The sequence below is a fragment of the Xiphophorus hellerii genome, chromosome 18 (genome assembly GCF_003331165.1).
Source record: "Xiphophorus hellerii strain 12219 chromosome 18, Xiphophorus_hellerii-4.1, whole genome shotgun sequence".
Classification (NCBI taxonomy): Eukaryota; Metazoa; Chordata; class Actinopteri; order Cyprinodontiformes; family Poeciliidae; genus Xiphophorus; species Xiphophorus hellerii.
Genome location: NC_045689.1, coordinates 29,338,475 through 29,354,629, shown reverse-complemented (window position 1 = coordinate 29,354,629; position 16,155 = coordinate 29,338,475). Strand labels below are relative to the sequence as shown.

The window sequence follows — 16,155 nt, the reverse complement described above, 5'->3', positions numbered from 1 at the left end:
CGCTTGCTTTTACAAAGCTCTGCCTATTTACACAAAGCTCCACAAAGAGCGACCCTCCCCCAACGTTTCCCCATCGAGCTCTCCCAGACTAGCGTTAGCAGCAATTAGCAAACACCTCAAGGAACTGCAAGTCTCCTGAGCTGACGCCAAGCGATGATGCGCTAAAGGTGTCGGAAAGAGCAGGAGCTTCTTAAAGAGACAGAGGCCTGATTTCAAGGCGTCAAATTACAAAGTCAAATTTATTTTAAGTTATGTTTGATATACGCAGCATTTGTATAACAACTGGTGACAACAAAGTTACTTGTGATATAAAATGACTCTATGTGCCTGGAAAATAAAGAATATCACCCCTTTAAAAAAAACCGTACAGCTGTAATTGCAGTGCATTGACTTAACAGGGCTGCTTACAAGTAGTTAAGCAAAAACATGCTTAACTATCATTTTCCTTTAACTTCACAGTTTTAGATACTTTAGTAATTCACATAAAACAAATAATATTAACTAGACCTTAAGACAGTTGCACTACAGCAGTGAGACATTGTCCAGTGGGGTTGTTGAACTGTCAGAGTAAATGAAGAGAACAAACGTGCCAAAACAGATGACTGAAATCAGCAGATTGCGCGGTCCGCATGGAAGCTGTTCTCTTCTTGTCGCTATTGGCATGGAGGGCGGTTTAAGTCACAATGAGTCACACAGGGAGACACCCGTCTACCTGCCAGACATCTTTCCCGTCTCACACGGTTCCCACTGGCAGCTCAGAGAGACCCTGACAGCCTGTCCGTCTGGATCACACCGGGGCCGCTCACGGGTCACAGGTCGTCTCACGCTATCCGTTCTGACGTGCCCCTCCTCCTTCCCAATACGACGCTCCCGATACCGACCTGAATGTAAATTTTCGAAGCCGCACACACTTTCGGATTCGAGTAAACACAGACAAGCACACGAAGGACCAAACAGAAGAACATATTTGATCCAAACAAAGCGCTGCAGGAAGGCCAGGATCGGAATGCAAAAGAAGCGCTGAAGTAATGCGAGTCACGGAGTCGATTCTGAATCATCTAGGAAGAAAATGTGATGCCAGTTTATCTAATAAGTGGAGACTTACTAATATTACTAAAGGTAATATTACTCAGAGATTTGTGCGAGCGCAATAAAAATCCTCAAACAGGAGAGGGAAACCGACTTCTCCATACCCTGCAGCTGGAATCATGAGAAGTAGGGACAATCTGATATAAACAACAACAGTGAAGAACAGAGTGAGATCTGCTTGCCACTGAAATCCCCAAAGGAGGACAGCGAGTGAACAGCATCGCTCAGCCTGTCAGTTAGCACTGAGTTAGTGTCTCGACTTAGTAAGAAGAATAGAAGCTGTGATTGTCAAATGATGAGAAAAGGGCGGTGACTGACCTCCCGTCGCTCTGGTACAATATTAGCAAATTTCTTTTTATCTCATCATCTCAGAGATTTGTAGCAGCTGACAAATTTCCACAATGTGAGCGATACGTTTTCCGTCCATTCAGCCGGCTGAAGTTCCTGTGACGCACCGAAACGAGGTTTCTCTGGGATTATCTTTAAAATGTCAAGCATGATGAGTCAGATAACCCGACTGTTACAAGGCGGATATTAAAACATCATGCGTGAGGCTCGCAGGCTTAGGTACATCAAAATGAATGCATATATAAATCTAATCACCATTTTAACCAAATTGATTTTTGCTTTTACCTGAAAAAAACCTTCAGGCATTTGTTTTAATTTCAAAAGTAAGTTTATGGTGGATCTTTCTGGATGGATGGATGAATATTATCAAAAGAAGATGGAAAATCCTGATGAAACTCTTAATATTGATTTTACAGTTTAAAAAATCACAAGACATTTCCACAATATCACCCAGTACAATGCTCAAATGTTGCGGAAATTATCACTCAATCACACCCTATGCAGACGCTCTATAAGTTCTACATTGATGGAAATTATTTCTGGTTAATTTAGCTAATAATTAGAAGACTTAGTTGAACTCAGAGCATTTCCCATTCATTTGGGAATGGTCAGTTGACCCTTAAAGGGCCAGTATTATGTATTTTCTGCGCACATAGTGACATATAGCAAAATCAAGTATCTATATTACCTTCAGTTTGCATAAAAATGCTGTATGTGTGAAACATAAGTCGTGTTTAAGCAATTCTTCATATTCTGACGCCTTGAAATTGGCCTCTGTTTCTTTAAGAAGAATAACTGGGATCAGTCAGCATGTATGCATGATTGAATTGAAATGATGTGTTTGTAAAGTACATGGAGACAATATTTGTCGTGAATTGGTGCTATATAAATAAATTAATTTGAATTAAATTAACTTCTGCAGGTTATATACTGTAGGTGCTGCAACATCTTTCCATGAATCCATAAATTCATCTGTGCTTTTCCAGTCACACAGAAAAAATGTAGTAGATGGAAAAAAAACATGGCTGTCATTATAACAATTATGTTGATACCTTATATAAAATTATTGTAAAACGTCATGCTTGAAGCAACTTTGAAAAAAAAAAGGAAATCATTTTATAACAGACAGTAGAACAGAGAATAAAGTCTAGACACAAATGGCTTTCCATACTCTTATTTTTTCATATATGTGCCCAATTCTTTTCTAAGCAAATTCATAGGTAAGGCAATATCTTGCCAATGTGAAGATATTGGCTGCTTGTGAATTTTAATGTAGGTTAAACATTTTACAGAACCTCTGCAACCAAGCCTCTTAGGAGCAAAAAAATCCATGTGCATTCTATTTACTATTCTCTATATTGAAACATGTATATTTAAAATGTATTTCTTTTCATTGCCGATATAAATTGCTTACAGCATTAGTTCATCTCTTCTGTTATCCTCCACAATCAACTTTACACGTTAATATTTATCTTCCGGTGTGTCAGCGGAGGTCACCGGTGGGGGAATCCTTACATCAATGCAGTGAAGGAAACAAGTCACTTTTAATCTTGTTTAATTTAAAACATGAACGGCACTGGGCTGGTTATGCTGGCATAAAGACTCTGATACGCTGACCTGCTCTACAAAAAAACTCAAAGTAGAATGAAGTAAAAATGAACAACAGAGCGGGGACCTTGTTGAATTGCTGTTTTTGTCCATTGAGGCTTTATTAGTTTGCTTATTTCAAAGAATATTCTTTCAAAGAGAGCAAAGTTATGAGAGTCTGCAGCTCACAGCCGTTTCATCGGCTTGTCAGGAATTTTTACAAGTTCTTTGAGATCTCTACACCTCTGCCAGGCACCGTGTCAGGGGATAAAGAAGAAAACAGAACCAGATACATATTCGCTCTTACTGTTCAAATTTGAAGAATTACTCTTATAAAGAAGTCACTGAAAGGAATTTACAGTTCATATGTTTCCCTCATGCAACAGACTGGCGACTTGTCCATGGTGACCCCGCCTCTCGCCCGAAACCTTTGCTGGAGATGGACACCAGCACCCCTGCTGACCCCACTAGGGACAAGGGTGTTAGAAAATGGATGGATGGATATTTTCCTTACACAAGTTTAATTTACAGGGTTAATAATGGGGACATAGCCAAACTAGGAAGGATTTGACAGTCAACAGGTGAAACATAAGACACAGCTGTTAAGTATCCCGAATGATGGGTTGTCCTTGACCTAATTGACTCAATCTAAATGTAATATTGTCCCACTTTAGTTCCCATAGACTGAATGCGTACTCAAATTCTGGTCCACCTAAAAACCCAGGTCTCGGGTTGGTTGAGGTGAATTCTGGCGCAGTTTTAATGCGTATGTGAATCAGAGTCCATTCCAAAAGCAGGAAGCGGACTGTACTGTGGGGCATTCTGGGTAAATACAACCAAAACAAATGCAAGAGTCAAACGCTAGTGGGAGAAACGAGTCGCGGTCTTTTACCAATAGCAAAAAAAGAAATTCTACAACCCCTAAAATCTGATGCTGCTCCATTTTTGTTTGCATTTTGCAAAGGAGGAAGTTGGGTTCATGTCTTCTTTGGAGGTGAAGGGGTAAACAGGATTGCTGTTACACTGACAGTGGAGTGTGAAAGCCAACGGAGTCATTTGTATTCAGTGCTGTTCCCAATTCTTTTCTTTCTTTTTTTTAAAGCTTGATCTGATTTGTAGTCCATGTTATTTACTCATGTCCACATTTATTAAAACCTTTTTATTACTTAACTTGTGATGTATAGCATTTGTAATACAAATGTTTATATGTATAGTATCATTTGACTTTATTCTGGCTTTAATGTGATTATACCCATGCCTACATTTGCAAACCTCTGGTGTTTTTTTATTATTATTATTTGAACAGGTTAGAGGATTTATCAGTGAGCAGCTTTGCCATGTTGGTTTTGTTCACATTGTTTGTGTGAGGTGTAAACATTTGGTTTATAGAGAGCCCTAAAGGTGTTAGGGGCTTTTTCTCAATACCCTTTTGCATGTCTTGAGTCATATTTATATTTATGAGAGTGATAGTGACATAATACGTGTCAGAACTATCTTGTTATCATTTTATTTACATCATTGCCAGTTATAGAGCTGCTAGACCTAAAAAGAACATGTGGAGGGTGTTGCATTGAATTTAAAAGATTATAATTTTACAGAAGTTGCTGCTTTTTGAGTGGAACATGTTAAATGTTTCTAGAATTTGCTACATCCAGCCAGAAAATTTCCCAGGAACTATTTAAGGTCATATTCAGTAAATTAGAAAATGCTTTATGAGGTTTGTTTGTCAGATTAAAAATAATAATCTTCAAGAAGATATTTAGCATGATTTACTCGAAGTAAATCCTGATTAAGTAAACAGTTTAATGGTTTAATTTCATCATAAGCTAATCTTGAAAGTGTTTTTATGGCTGTAAGTGGGAAAATCATCATAATTAACAAAAAGAAAGGCTTGATATCATCAGTCTGAGAAATTAATGCAAATGATATGCTTAATTTATGCATTTAGTTATTTAATCAAAACTTTTTGATAACATTCTATTTTAAAAAATATGACAGTATAACTTACTTTAGCTGTCCTACATTCTGGAGCTTTAGGAGTGTGGCGGAGGATTTGGCCACCACAAGGGAGTTTCAGGAAATTACCTGTTAAGTTTTGGGAAGTAACCAGGAAGTACCATTAAAGCTCCACAATGTAGGAGTTCATCCAGTTAGAAAATACTTTACCACTGCAGTGTTTTTATGCGTCATTTATGAGTACAACTTTAATGTCTGCAGATTTAAAATAAAAAAATATACATATATATATATTTCTAATATATCCTGTGACTCTTCCTGTTTTTAACTCGGTCCATCACATCCCTTTAGATTTTGTGGTTACCTTCTCAAAAAAAAAAAAAAAAAAAAATTAAATTAAACAAAGGCTAAAAAGCATTTTAGCTCATTTTGATTAAGCTAAACTTAACACACTGAATGGAGTTGAGTTAATGCTAGTCAACATTGTATTTGTAGCCCACATGCTACTGATAGCATTTTAGCTAAATTTAACTTCTTACTTAATTTTGACATAAACGCTGAAGTGAACACATTCACGGGAATAAGTTAACATTAGTCAACATGCTAGTGATAGCCCACATACAAGTGGGAGACCTTCACATGAACGTTTAGGGTAATTTTAGTTTGTATATGTGTTTTTGCATACTGAATAGAGCATGTTGGTGTAGGGCAGCATGCTAGTGGTACCTTTTCAGCATTTTAGGAAATACTAGCATGTTAGCTAATTTTTATACAAAAGCTAAGCGTAACATGCTCAATGGATTGAGTTAATGTTAGTCAACTACTAATGATGCAATTAATAGCACTTTAGCTAATGTCAGAATTTTAGCTAATTTTGATATCAACATATTTTTTTCTTATTGAATTCAGTATGTTAAAGTACATGTAGGTCTTCAAGGAGCTTTCATGAAACTTAGAGGTTCATTTTTTGGAACTTACATGGTACTCTTTTTTTTCTTTTTTTTAAATAAACTTTTACATTAATATCCAAAACTACTACTAAAGTGCCTAGATTCCTCTAAGTTCCAAAAAAATCACCCATTAAGTTCCCAATGGTAACCATCCAAATTATGTTAAGGTGTGATATGTCCTTCCACTCAGCACCTAAATATCTCTAACGGGGGCAAAGCTGAGTAGCAGACTGTAGAAGGCAGATTGTGCTCTACACGCTGCTTTTATAACAAGCCGCTCTTTTATACATAAAATGTCTGTTTATATGTAATTCATAAGATTAAGTGGTAAAATGGTAAATGGTCTCTACTGGTATAGCGTTTAGCTAGTCCAGAGGATCCCAAAGTGTTTCACACCATATTTAGACATTCGCCCATTCTCACACACATCCACACACAGATTACTCTAATTACTGCTCATATTTTATCTAAGCATGCAACATCTTTTAACTGCAACCTAAAACTTGGAAACTAAGTCTGATACTGATATTGGGTTGAATCAATCCACCTTTATTTTCTAGCTTTTGCTTACTTTTCAAAATACTAGAAAAATGTAACAGACTCACAACTCAAAATATTACTGTGTGATTTATTTATTTTGTTTGATGAGATACTAGAAACAGACAAAAATATATGTAATGTTCTGCAGTAAAGAGATCCTCAGTCTGCATAAGCATCATCCCTGCCAAGTGCCAGTGTTGCATTGGCAGTACAATTGCCGTCTGAGTTGTTTCCTGCCGTCACAAGCCATATGTAATACACTGCATGGCTGCCACGCCTTGTTATTTGACCTGTCATTGTCATCTCTCATGTGGCATTTTGTTTTTGTTGTTTACTCGCTACATATTGGTCTGTGTGCGCACTTGGCACAGGCAAAGAGTGCTCCTCCTCGGTCTGGCCAAATTTAAACGAAACCACACCCAACAGATAGAGAACCTGCAGTTTTGTCTCATTTTTTAAGTGTGTACTCTGTGTGTTTGTGTGTGTCCCAGCAGATGTTATGGAGGGGAAGAGCGCCATTCTGCTGGGCATGAGTCAGTGGAACTCAAACGACCTGGTGGAGCAGATCGAAACTCTGGGACATATGGAGGACCAGTCTCATGGTACACACACACACACACACGCTATAATCAGACTCACGTAGACTCATAAACACAATGAGGTGTGCATTTGTCTTGCTCGCGTCCGGAGGGAAGGTTTAAATTGCCTGGAATGATAGGGAGAGTTATTTGCTGAATAATGACAATAGTGGCGAGATTGTAAATGGAGTGTAGCTTCTATTTAGAGCTACATTAAGTCATTTTTGCCCATTAGAGGCCAGAAAGAGTAAAAGATACGATGACTTCATTCTGTGATGCTGTAATAGATGCAAAGGAATATTTTCTGAATTGAAACTGTAACCAGACTTATAATAGTTTTGCTGACAACGTCAAAGATTATGTGTGGGTTTTTTTTGTTTAGTTTTTTTAAGAAGACTTGGAGACATAACAAAAAATGCAACACGGATTAGGGGTGGAGAACTTTAATTTTCAGATGTGTTCAGGATTGTAGCTCACAATGTGCATTTCTATTTCAATGACCAAAAAAGAGAGTTTTTTATATATATATATATATATATATATATATATATATATATATACATATTTAAATATATAAAGAAAGCATGAAGAAAAAAAGGTGAGAAAGATGCAGCCAATATACAGCAACAGAATGGTGCCAAAATATGATGATGTGAGGTTTGGGCATCTGCTTTTGTTAACTTTTTATGGGGATATAAAATTGGTATAAAAAACCCCCCCTGGTTATAGGTTTGAACATTTTAATGGTTTTGAACCTGAAATAACAGTAGACCTCATAATTGGAGATGGCCCATTCCTTGTTACTAATCTAGCATGGTGTGGAATATCAGTCCAGCCAAGAAAAAGGCATTGAAGCTAGAGTTCACAAAATTAAGATTTATATGGATTTGTAAGTCTCTGTACACATAATCAGTCTGTGGTTAACTTGTGACGCTTTGCACTACAGTAAGGTAGATGTCAAAACACTGTTTTTGTTCACACCAAGGTCCCTTAAATCCCATAATGGTGCGTTCACACCAAACGCGTTGCGGACGTCAAAAACTTGTCTGAAGCTTCAAGTTCGACGCGTGTTCACACCAAAAGCATTTTGAGCGTCAGACCTTGGGCAGGCTTGACACGTCAAATGCTCTAAACGCACCACGCTAGACGCTCGAAACGCATCGCAACGGCCCTCGATGCTCAAAACGCGTTCAGTGTGAACACACCAAAAGACCATCTGCAGTTAGAGCTTCCGTTAATTTCCCGGCAACATGTTTTCTGTCCACAAAAATTTACTTCAAGCTAATGCTAAAATATGTCAGAAGCTAATTATTATCGCTAAGCTTGCAGGAAGATGGTTTAGAGAAATCTGCAGACATTAATGTTGTACTCATAAATGACACATAAAAACACTGCAGTGGTAAAGTATCTTCTTACTGGATGAACTTGAGACTCACAAACACCAGCTACAGTCTCCTGGTGATGTGAACTGTTTTCTCTCAGGTTTTTGTTTCTCCTTGATGTGAATCAAAGATACCAATAATTTCATAATTTTAGGGCAGAAAGTTTCCAATAGAGAAATATTTTCCTAGCAGCAAAGGTTCTCACACATTTTTCCGTTGCAAATTAGCAGCTATGTTCAGTATTTATTTATTTATGCTCCTTTTCTTTAACCATTTCAGCATTCTATGTTTCTACTGTATATATTTATCCTTCAGTCCATTATGACAAAGTTTTTTTAAAACAAATTTCAGCAGTTTATGTCGTAACAAACTGGTGACTGATTGGAGGCAAACAGAATAAGCAAGGCATTCTTTATTAAATAAATAAAGCACATTTTGTCCATATTTTTTACTCCACAATGTTCATTCTTTATCCTTTGGAAAAACATTGAATGTTTGGCTTCTTACATGCGAGTCGTTTCGTGTCAGGCAGGTTGTGTTTATCGGATCCATCAGCTGCAGCTCCTCTCGTCTCAAACAGAGGGAGAAAAGCTCTGCCACAGAGGCTGAAATCACAAATCTTATCTCTGTTCGGTACCAAAATATTAACTATTGAGGTCATTTACAGTTGTCCCTAAGAAGGTTTATCTCTGGAAAGCCTTTTTGGTTCACAAACTCTTCTTTTGTGAAGAAAGTAGTGCCTTTTAAGTAAAATCTGGTTAGAAAACTATGCAGGCTCTCCGAGTTGAAGCCAGAGGCTTTCTGGTAATCACTGCTGATTTCTCCAGTGGAGATGATCACGCAGCACAGCTGACTCACTTTCAGAATCTGTTGACAGAGGTCTGTTTGTACATGCACAGAACACCATGACTATCACAACCATCCATGCTTTAAATGTGTGGGCAGAAAAACAAAAGCCGGCGAGGGGGGAAGAGGAGCAAAAGCCGCGCCGGTCGGCAGAGGCGGGCAGTTATTTCTCCTGGGTGTGTGTGTGTGTTATTACTGAAACTTTCACGTTGCGCTCAGCTCTCTGTGGTTTATGTTAATTTTTTGGAAAGGTCGCTCCATTCGGGCTTCCGCATCACAATTTGTTTGACAAACAACATCCGCCTACGTTGGAGCAAAGCGGTCATTAAGGCGAGAAGCGCCGCATTACCATTGCTCGCATACGGTGGGGCATTTTGTTATTGGTCCGTGGATGAACATAAATAAATAAAATGCCCTTACAGCAGAATGTAGGTGGAGATAATATTCTCATGCTGATATGTGTTCAGTGCTTCTTAATTATGCCTTTTGATGCATTGAGGAAAGGCACGAAGCAATGTTTCCTTACACGCATCTAAAGCTCTAGTTAAAATAAAAGTCGTGCTCCACAAGTGGGGTAGTTTAAATTTTTCTTCCTCCTCTGTTATTAATTTGAATGAAACCTTGATTTAAAAAAAGAAGAAAAAAGAGAACATCGCTTACTGGATCCTGCAAAGGTTTCTGGTGAAGCCAACAAATGTCTGACTGATATATATCTGTCCTAGAGTTGGACATCTTTCAAACACTTCTGTTAACGTGGCATGAATGAAAAATCTAATTAATACCCAAATGAGCTATAAAAAGCTCTGGAATAACCTGATTTTTAATTGCAGTAGCATATTCCCACAATGGTGAAAATATAAAAGTGCAACCTTTAATTGGAGTACATTTGAGTGGGGGAAAGAAAAATCCCACATTTCAAATTACTGCTAATACAACCCCTTTGGCAAATATAACAACACTAGTTATTATTCTCCTATCCCATTTAATAAGGTCGGAGCATACAGAGAGGAATCTTTCAGCATTCCTCACACACACAGATCAGACTCATCTCTTCTCAGTACGTCGCTCCAAATGTGTCCTGTAGGTTTTAGGTCTTGAGACAAAGACGCCATGGAAAGAGGTTAAGTATGTGAACTATTTCTGTAACGATTTGGACAGATATTTTCAATCACTATCCTCATTATCTTTCAAAAAGATGCTTTGATGTCTTACATGTTGGTATATAGATAACTTATTAATAGTTGTGAAGATAAGATTACATTTCTTACTGCAGTTCTCCTACAGGAAGCTTTGGAGATTGCCCACTTTCCCATTCTGTTCTCTGTGAGTGATTGCAACAAATCAAATGATTTTCCAAACTGTTTCTCCATGGGAAATAGTTATTTGATCACATTTCTGAAGCTCTCTGGAGAGCATATCTAACCACCAGAACCACATAATTTTTTTTTTCTATCAAAGATGGAATACCGCAGAGTTATGTTAAATGAAATTAGTGCTGGGAGGCGTGTAGTCAAATGAACCAGAGATGAAAAGCTCTACGGCTTTAAATTGGCATAAAACATAACAGCTGCCAATTTTGACTTGTTTCATTTACATCTTTTTACCACACCTTTGCTGTCGTCTACGAAATGATGGCTTACAGGTTTGACTGACTCATTTTCTTCTTCTTGGACACGTGTGGATAAACATGTTCAGACCCCCCTGTCAATGACCAAAAACCCCGCAGTGGTCACTGAAGTGGCTTGAAACTGACAAAAGTATTAAACATTTACTGAAAACTAGGCCATGAAAATCAGATGTTGCTTTTGAATTGTGGTTGAACAGAATCATAAAAAAACAGAAAAAACCTCATGAGGCCTGGACAGCAATGATGGTAACTGTACCTTGATATTTCGTTTCTCAAACTATTGAGGCAGAAACTACAATCAATCACTGTAACTATTAATGCCTCTTCTTTACCTCTCCACAGGCGTTTTGGCTCATTTGTCATAGGCAAACTGTTCCTGTTGTTCCAGATGACGTGTTTCAGCTCCTTCCATATGATTTGGATCAGGGCACGTAGAAGACCGAGGACAGAATAGTCCAATATTTTGCTCTTAGCCATTCTTGGGAGTTAATAGTTGTGTTTTGGGTCTTTATCTTGTTGGAAGACCCGTAACCTGCGACTGAGACCAAGCTTTCTGACACTTGGCAGCATATTTCTCTTCAGAATACTGCGATAATCCTGAGATTTTTTCATAGCCCACACAGAGTCAATACACCATGTGCCTAATGCAGTAAAACAGCTTCAGACATAACCGAGCCTCCTCCGTGTTTCACTATAGGAAGCAAGGAAGTGGTCTTGTCTACATGCTTCATTGTTGGTGTCTGAACATAGAGGTGATGTCTCTTGCCAAAAAGCTCCAATTTTGCCTCCTCTGTCCAAAGGGCATTGTCCCAGAAACTTTGGCTTGTCAGTTCTTATTGTGGCAAATTCCAGTCTGCCTTTTTACGACTTGCTTTCCTACTTAGTTGTCTCCCATGAAGACCACTTTGACTCAATCAATGAAGGATAGTTCCATCTGACATTGATGTACCTTTTTGACCTTGGAGATAACCTTTGACTTGTTTGGAGGTTATTCTGGACTCTTTGGTTACCAGTCCTATTATCTTTGGCTTCAATTTTCCACCTTAGGGCACAGCCAGAAAGGTTGGCTGCAGTCCAGTGGACCTTAAACTTCTGAATGTGCCACTGTAACCACAGGAGCATCAAGCTGTTTGGAGATGGTCTTATAACCATTACTTTTAATTGTCTTTTAACCTCCTGGATCAACTCTCCCCTTCACTTCCAGTGGTCCATGTCCAGTCTGGAACATATTAAATTCTCAAATAGCAGAGGGACTACTACCTGTCACCCTTTAAATAGGCAGACCGACAAGCTTGAAGACGTCTGCATGGCTAATTATTGTAGAGGACACATATTAGTGTAACAAGCAGTTCAGTTCTTTTCAATGTTTTCCAGAGGAACCATAATTTTTGCCCTGACTTGTTTCATTTATCAAATTTTCAAAATGATTCTGATGAGCCACATTTCAAGATCAATGTCTGAGCAATCATTTCATTGGATAATTTTCAGTAAATTTTTATTCATTATTACCAAGTTATTTCAGTGACTCTGAAATAACTTCTGTTAATGTTTGCTAATTAGCAGAGGGCATGTGTGTAAAGGTCAGATCTGTGGTTTGATAAGCTGCTGTAAGAATTGCTTTTAATCATGGCCGTTACGGTTCACACCCAGCTCAGTCTGGGCCTGTGGAGATGAGAGAAGCTGCTCCTGCAGTCATGTGGTGACCACATTACCAATACTTTACACCACCCAAGCACCCCATCAACGTCCACTCACAAAACCAGTCATGACTCATGAAGTGGTCCACTCCAGTAACACTCATTTATTATTTTACAGCTCCACAATAATGTGAGCAGAGATGATGACTAAAAATACTATTGTCATCACTTTTTTTTTTTTTTTTACAAAGACCTTTTTCTGTTTATTGAAAGATTTGAATACATATAGAAACTATAGATACTTTCTTCCTCTTTGTAAGTGCTGCATTATTCTTCAGGGACACATTGAGCTGTCCCTTTGTGCTTCGTTGTTTTTGTCAACAAAGCACAAAGTAACTGGAACCTACATTGGTTTACAGAACCAGGTGGTTAAGGGGAATCAAGACGAAGCAAAGACTAAAAGAACCAAAGATCAAAGCTAAACAATGCTTTGCAAAAAATTTTTACCCCCTGAACTTTTTCACAAGTTGTCTTCTTGGAACCAAGAAGCAATGTACTTCATTGGATTTTTGACTAGTCCAACATAGCAAGTCATTGTGAGGTGGGTGAGAAGTGACAGGATTTATTGTCAGTGAAAATCTGAAAACTGTTGCACGCCTTTTTATTCACCCCATTGTAACCCAACACTCCTAATTACACACAAATAAATGATTTCATAGTCAAAGTCATCATATTGGTAAAAAAGACTTCCCCTGTATGTATATTTCCACCTCTTCTGTAGCGGTCTCATAGGATTTTAAAGAACATTGGTGATCAAACAGCATGAAGACCAAGATACATGACAGACCAGACAGATACTGTCAAGTTTGCACAAATCTGGCCTTTATGGGAGAGTGTCAAGAGGAGAGTCAAAGCCAAATTTGTGATGTAAAATTAACACTGCACATCTCCCTGATTGCATCATCCCCAAGGTGAAACTTAGTGGTAGCTATGGAAGATTTCAGTGGTTTTGGGGATGATTAGGTAATTGGATGAAGCAAAACACACGAAAATTCTGCAAGAAAATCTGTTAAGAGTGTGCAAAAGACTTAAGAAAGGTTCATCTTTCATCAGACATACTATATAGTCAGAGCTACCATGCAACAGACTAGATCAACAGATATACAGTACTTGTCTTAGAAATACCAAATGACCCTAAATGAAAACTTGAGAAGGCTTCATCACCACCATCATTCAGACTTTCTCCCTTTTGTCCTTAGAAGAATGGTCAAATTGTTTAGTCTTCAGATGTAAAAAGATGGAAGTGAGAAAGTCAAGACACTTTTCAGGTCTAATTGGTTTATCGCATAAAATCCCAACATCATTAATTTATGTTTGTGGTTATAATTTGGAGTGGAGTGTGAAGATTTTTGCAAGAGTGTGACCAGACCACAACACACCCCAAACTGACTCAACTTAGGGACATGAAAACCCATAACAAGGCAGCACAACCTGCCTGAGAATGACGTAGCATTGAGCATTCAGCGTTACATTCAGGTGGAGATGTTCAGTCAACACTGCCCCTCCACCACAGTCCACATAATGCAGTGAAATGTGAAATCAAGCTGTCTTTCATAACAGATTGTTCGAGGAGAAGGCGTTTAAACTCATAGATGTTGTAGGTTGTGACATTTTTATAGGAGACCAAAGATTCCACGTTTACGTTCTCGTGCTGACATGCCGTTTTAAATGGACAGCATTACAAGTCATTATAATGATCGCTCCTCTGAAGTGTTACTAACAGGCTCGTAAAATCATCAGGAGAGGTTTTATTACTTCATGGCAGCCGTAGAAAAATCTTTACACTGTCTGGTAATCATTTTAGCTTGATGTGACCGTTTTACAGTCGATTGCCTGTTTTTTTATAAAGCGCTCTTTGTGGTCATTTTGGGGCCTTTAGCTGTTTGGTAAATGAAGTTGAGAGACAATCGTGTAACTGATAGCTTTCAGATGCCATTGCCATCAGTTGCAATTGATGCATTCGAGATAAACATCCATAGAGAGTAAAATTTTAAGTATACTTTGTGTTGACTGGGGGAAAAAGAAACGGCAACAAAACTAACCATCCTTCACCTTAAATAGAATAGAAATATCCTTTATTGTCCCACAATTGGGAAATTTCTGTGTAACAGCAGCAAAGTGACAGGCAATAACATCAAATACTCACACAAAGATAATAAATAAATAAATATATATATAATATGAAATACTGTACAGGAAGGGCAAAGTTTCAACAGAAATACTAACTCCAGATGAATGTTTACATTTTGTACATTGTTTAATTGGCTAATTAGACAATGTACAAAAAGCCAATGTCCACATTAAATGACAGACTATTTACAAGTAGTGATAATAAAAATGTGTGCTACAGTAAAATTGTACAGATACCAGCATGGACGAAGTTGAGTTTATTGGGAGTAGTGGTGGTTATAAAATCTAGCAGCTGCTGGGAGGAAGGATCCTTTATAAATTTATTTATTTATTTTTAAATATTTATTAAAAGTGTCACAATGTTCTGACAGTATAACATGAGATGGATAGTTTGTAAAAAAAAATCGAGCACCACCTCCCTGTGGTCCTCCAGCCATCTGGAGATAAGCACCACTCCCATTGGTCTGAAACAACTAATCAGAGCCAGGGGGAGGGTCTTACCGCTGTCAATCAGTCATGTACACGCTGCTCAAGGTTGGCGGTTTGCAACAGCGGTGCTAATGGTGGAGAGACAACTTACCGAACAGAAAAACTTAATCCAATGACATTGGTGGTCATGCTAACTAGCCTTAGCATTCACATCAAATAACTGCAGAGAGCAGCGAGGGCATGAGCAGCTTGTACACAAGTCTGATTGACAGGGCTAAGACTCTCCTCCTGGCTGTGATTGGTTGTTTCTGACTGGGAGCAGTGTATTTCTGCAGATGGCAGTAGGACAACAAGGAGCAGACGTAAGAACTTAATTTTTTCACAAATGATCTCATGAACTCATGTTATACTGTCCGGACATAAAAAAATGTTTTTTATACATTTATTATTGACAAAATTTACTGTTGCTATAACTGTGATGCAGTTTACAGATTTCTGAGTCTGTGGAGGCATAACTCTGCCAGGGGGAGTCAAGAGGTGGTGAACTTTTGACCTTTACTGTTTTGTCCTCTTTCAGCATCTGCTCTGTGAAACTGAAGGTCGAAATACAATGCGCAAAAAATTTAAATGGAAAAAAAAGAAGATTAATGTTTCCACCGCGTAGAGAGAAGCTGTTTTTCTTGCTTATCACAGCACGTTTTGAAAATATGCTTTCTGTAAAGAACTCATCTGCGGTAGTAATAATTTTAATGCACATACGCTGCCGTTTTGATTGAGTGGCTTGGATTCAAATGAAAACAGTAGGAGATGCAGCTCTACAATGATTTCATTACACAAAAGCAATCCAGACTTGCTCATGCAGAAACGGTTTGATGTTTAGAGATTGAAACTGTTTTATTTGCACAATGGAAGTGGTTGTAATTGCAGCGATGCACTTTCCCTAGTCTGTGTTGCTAGAGACTCGAACCTTTAGAGAATACCACAGCAGAGCAACAC

The 16,155-nt window shown here is 38.2% G+C and overlaps 1 protein-coding gene across 3 annotated transcripts in view; it reads left to right on the top strand.

Annotated features, from left to right (window-relative positions):
* Window positions 1–16,155, top strand: part of pitpnm3 (PITPNM family member 3) — a 156,512-nt gene that overhangs the window by 51,857 nt on the left and 88,500 nt on the right. For 2 of the 3 annotated variants that reach the window (XM_032545116.1, XM_032545114.1), the window contains exon 3: window positions 6,962–7,072. In XM_032545116.1, the coding sequence (XP_032401007.1) occupies window positions 6,962–7,072 (111 nt within the window). The remainder of the gene's footprint in view (window positions 1–6,961; window positions 7,073–16,155) is intronic. The other variant, XM_032545115.1, reaches the window with a different exon arrangement.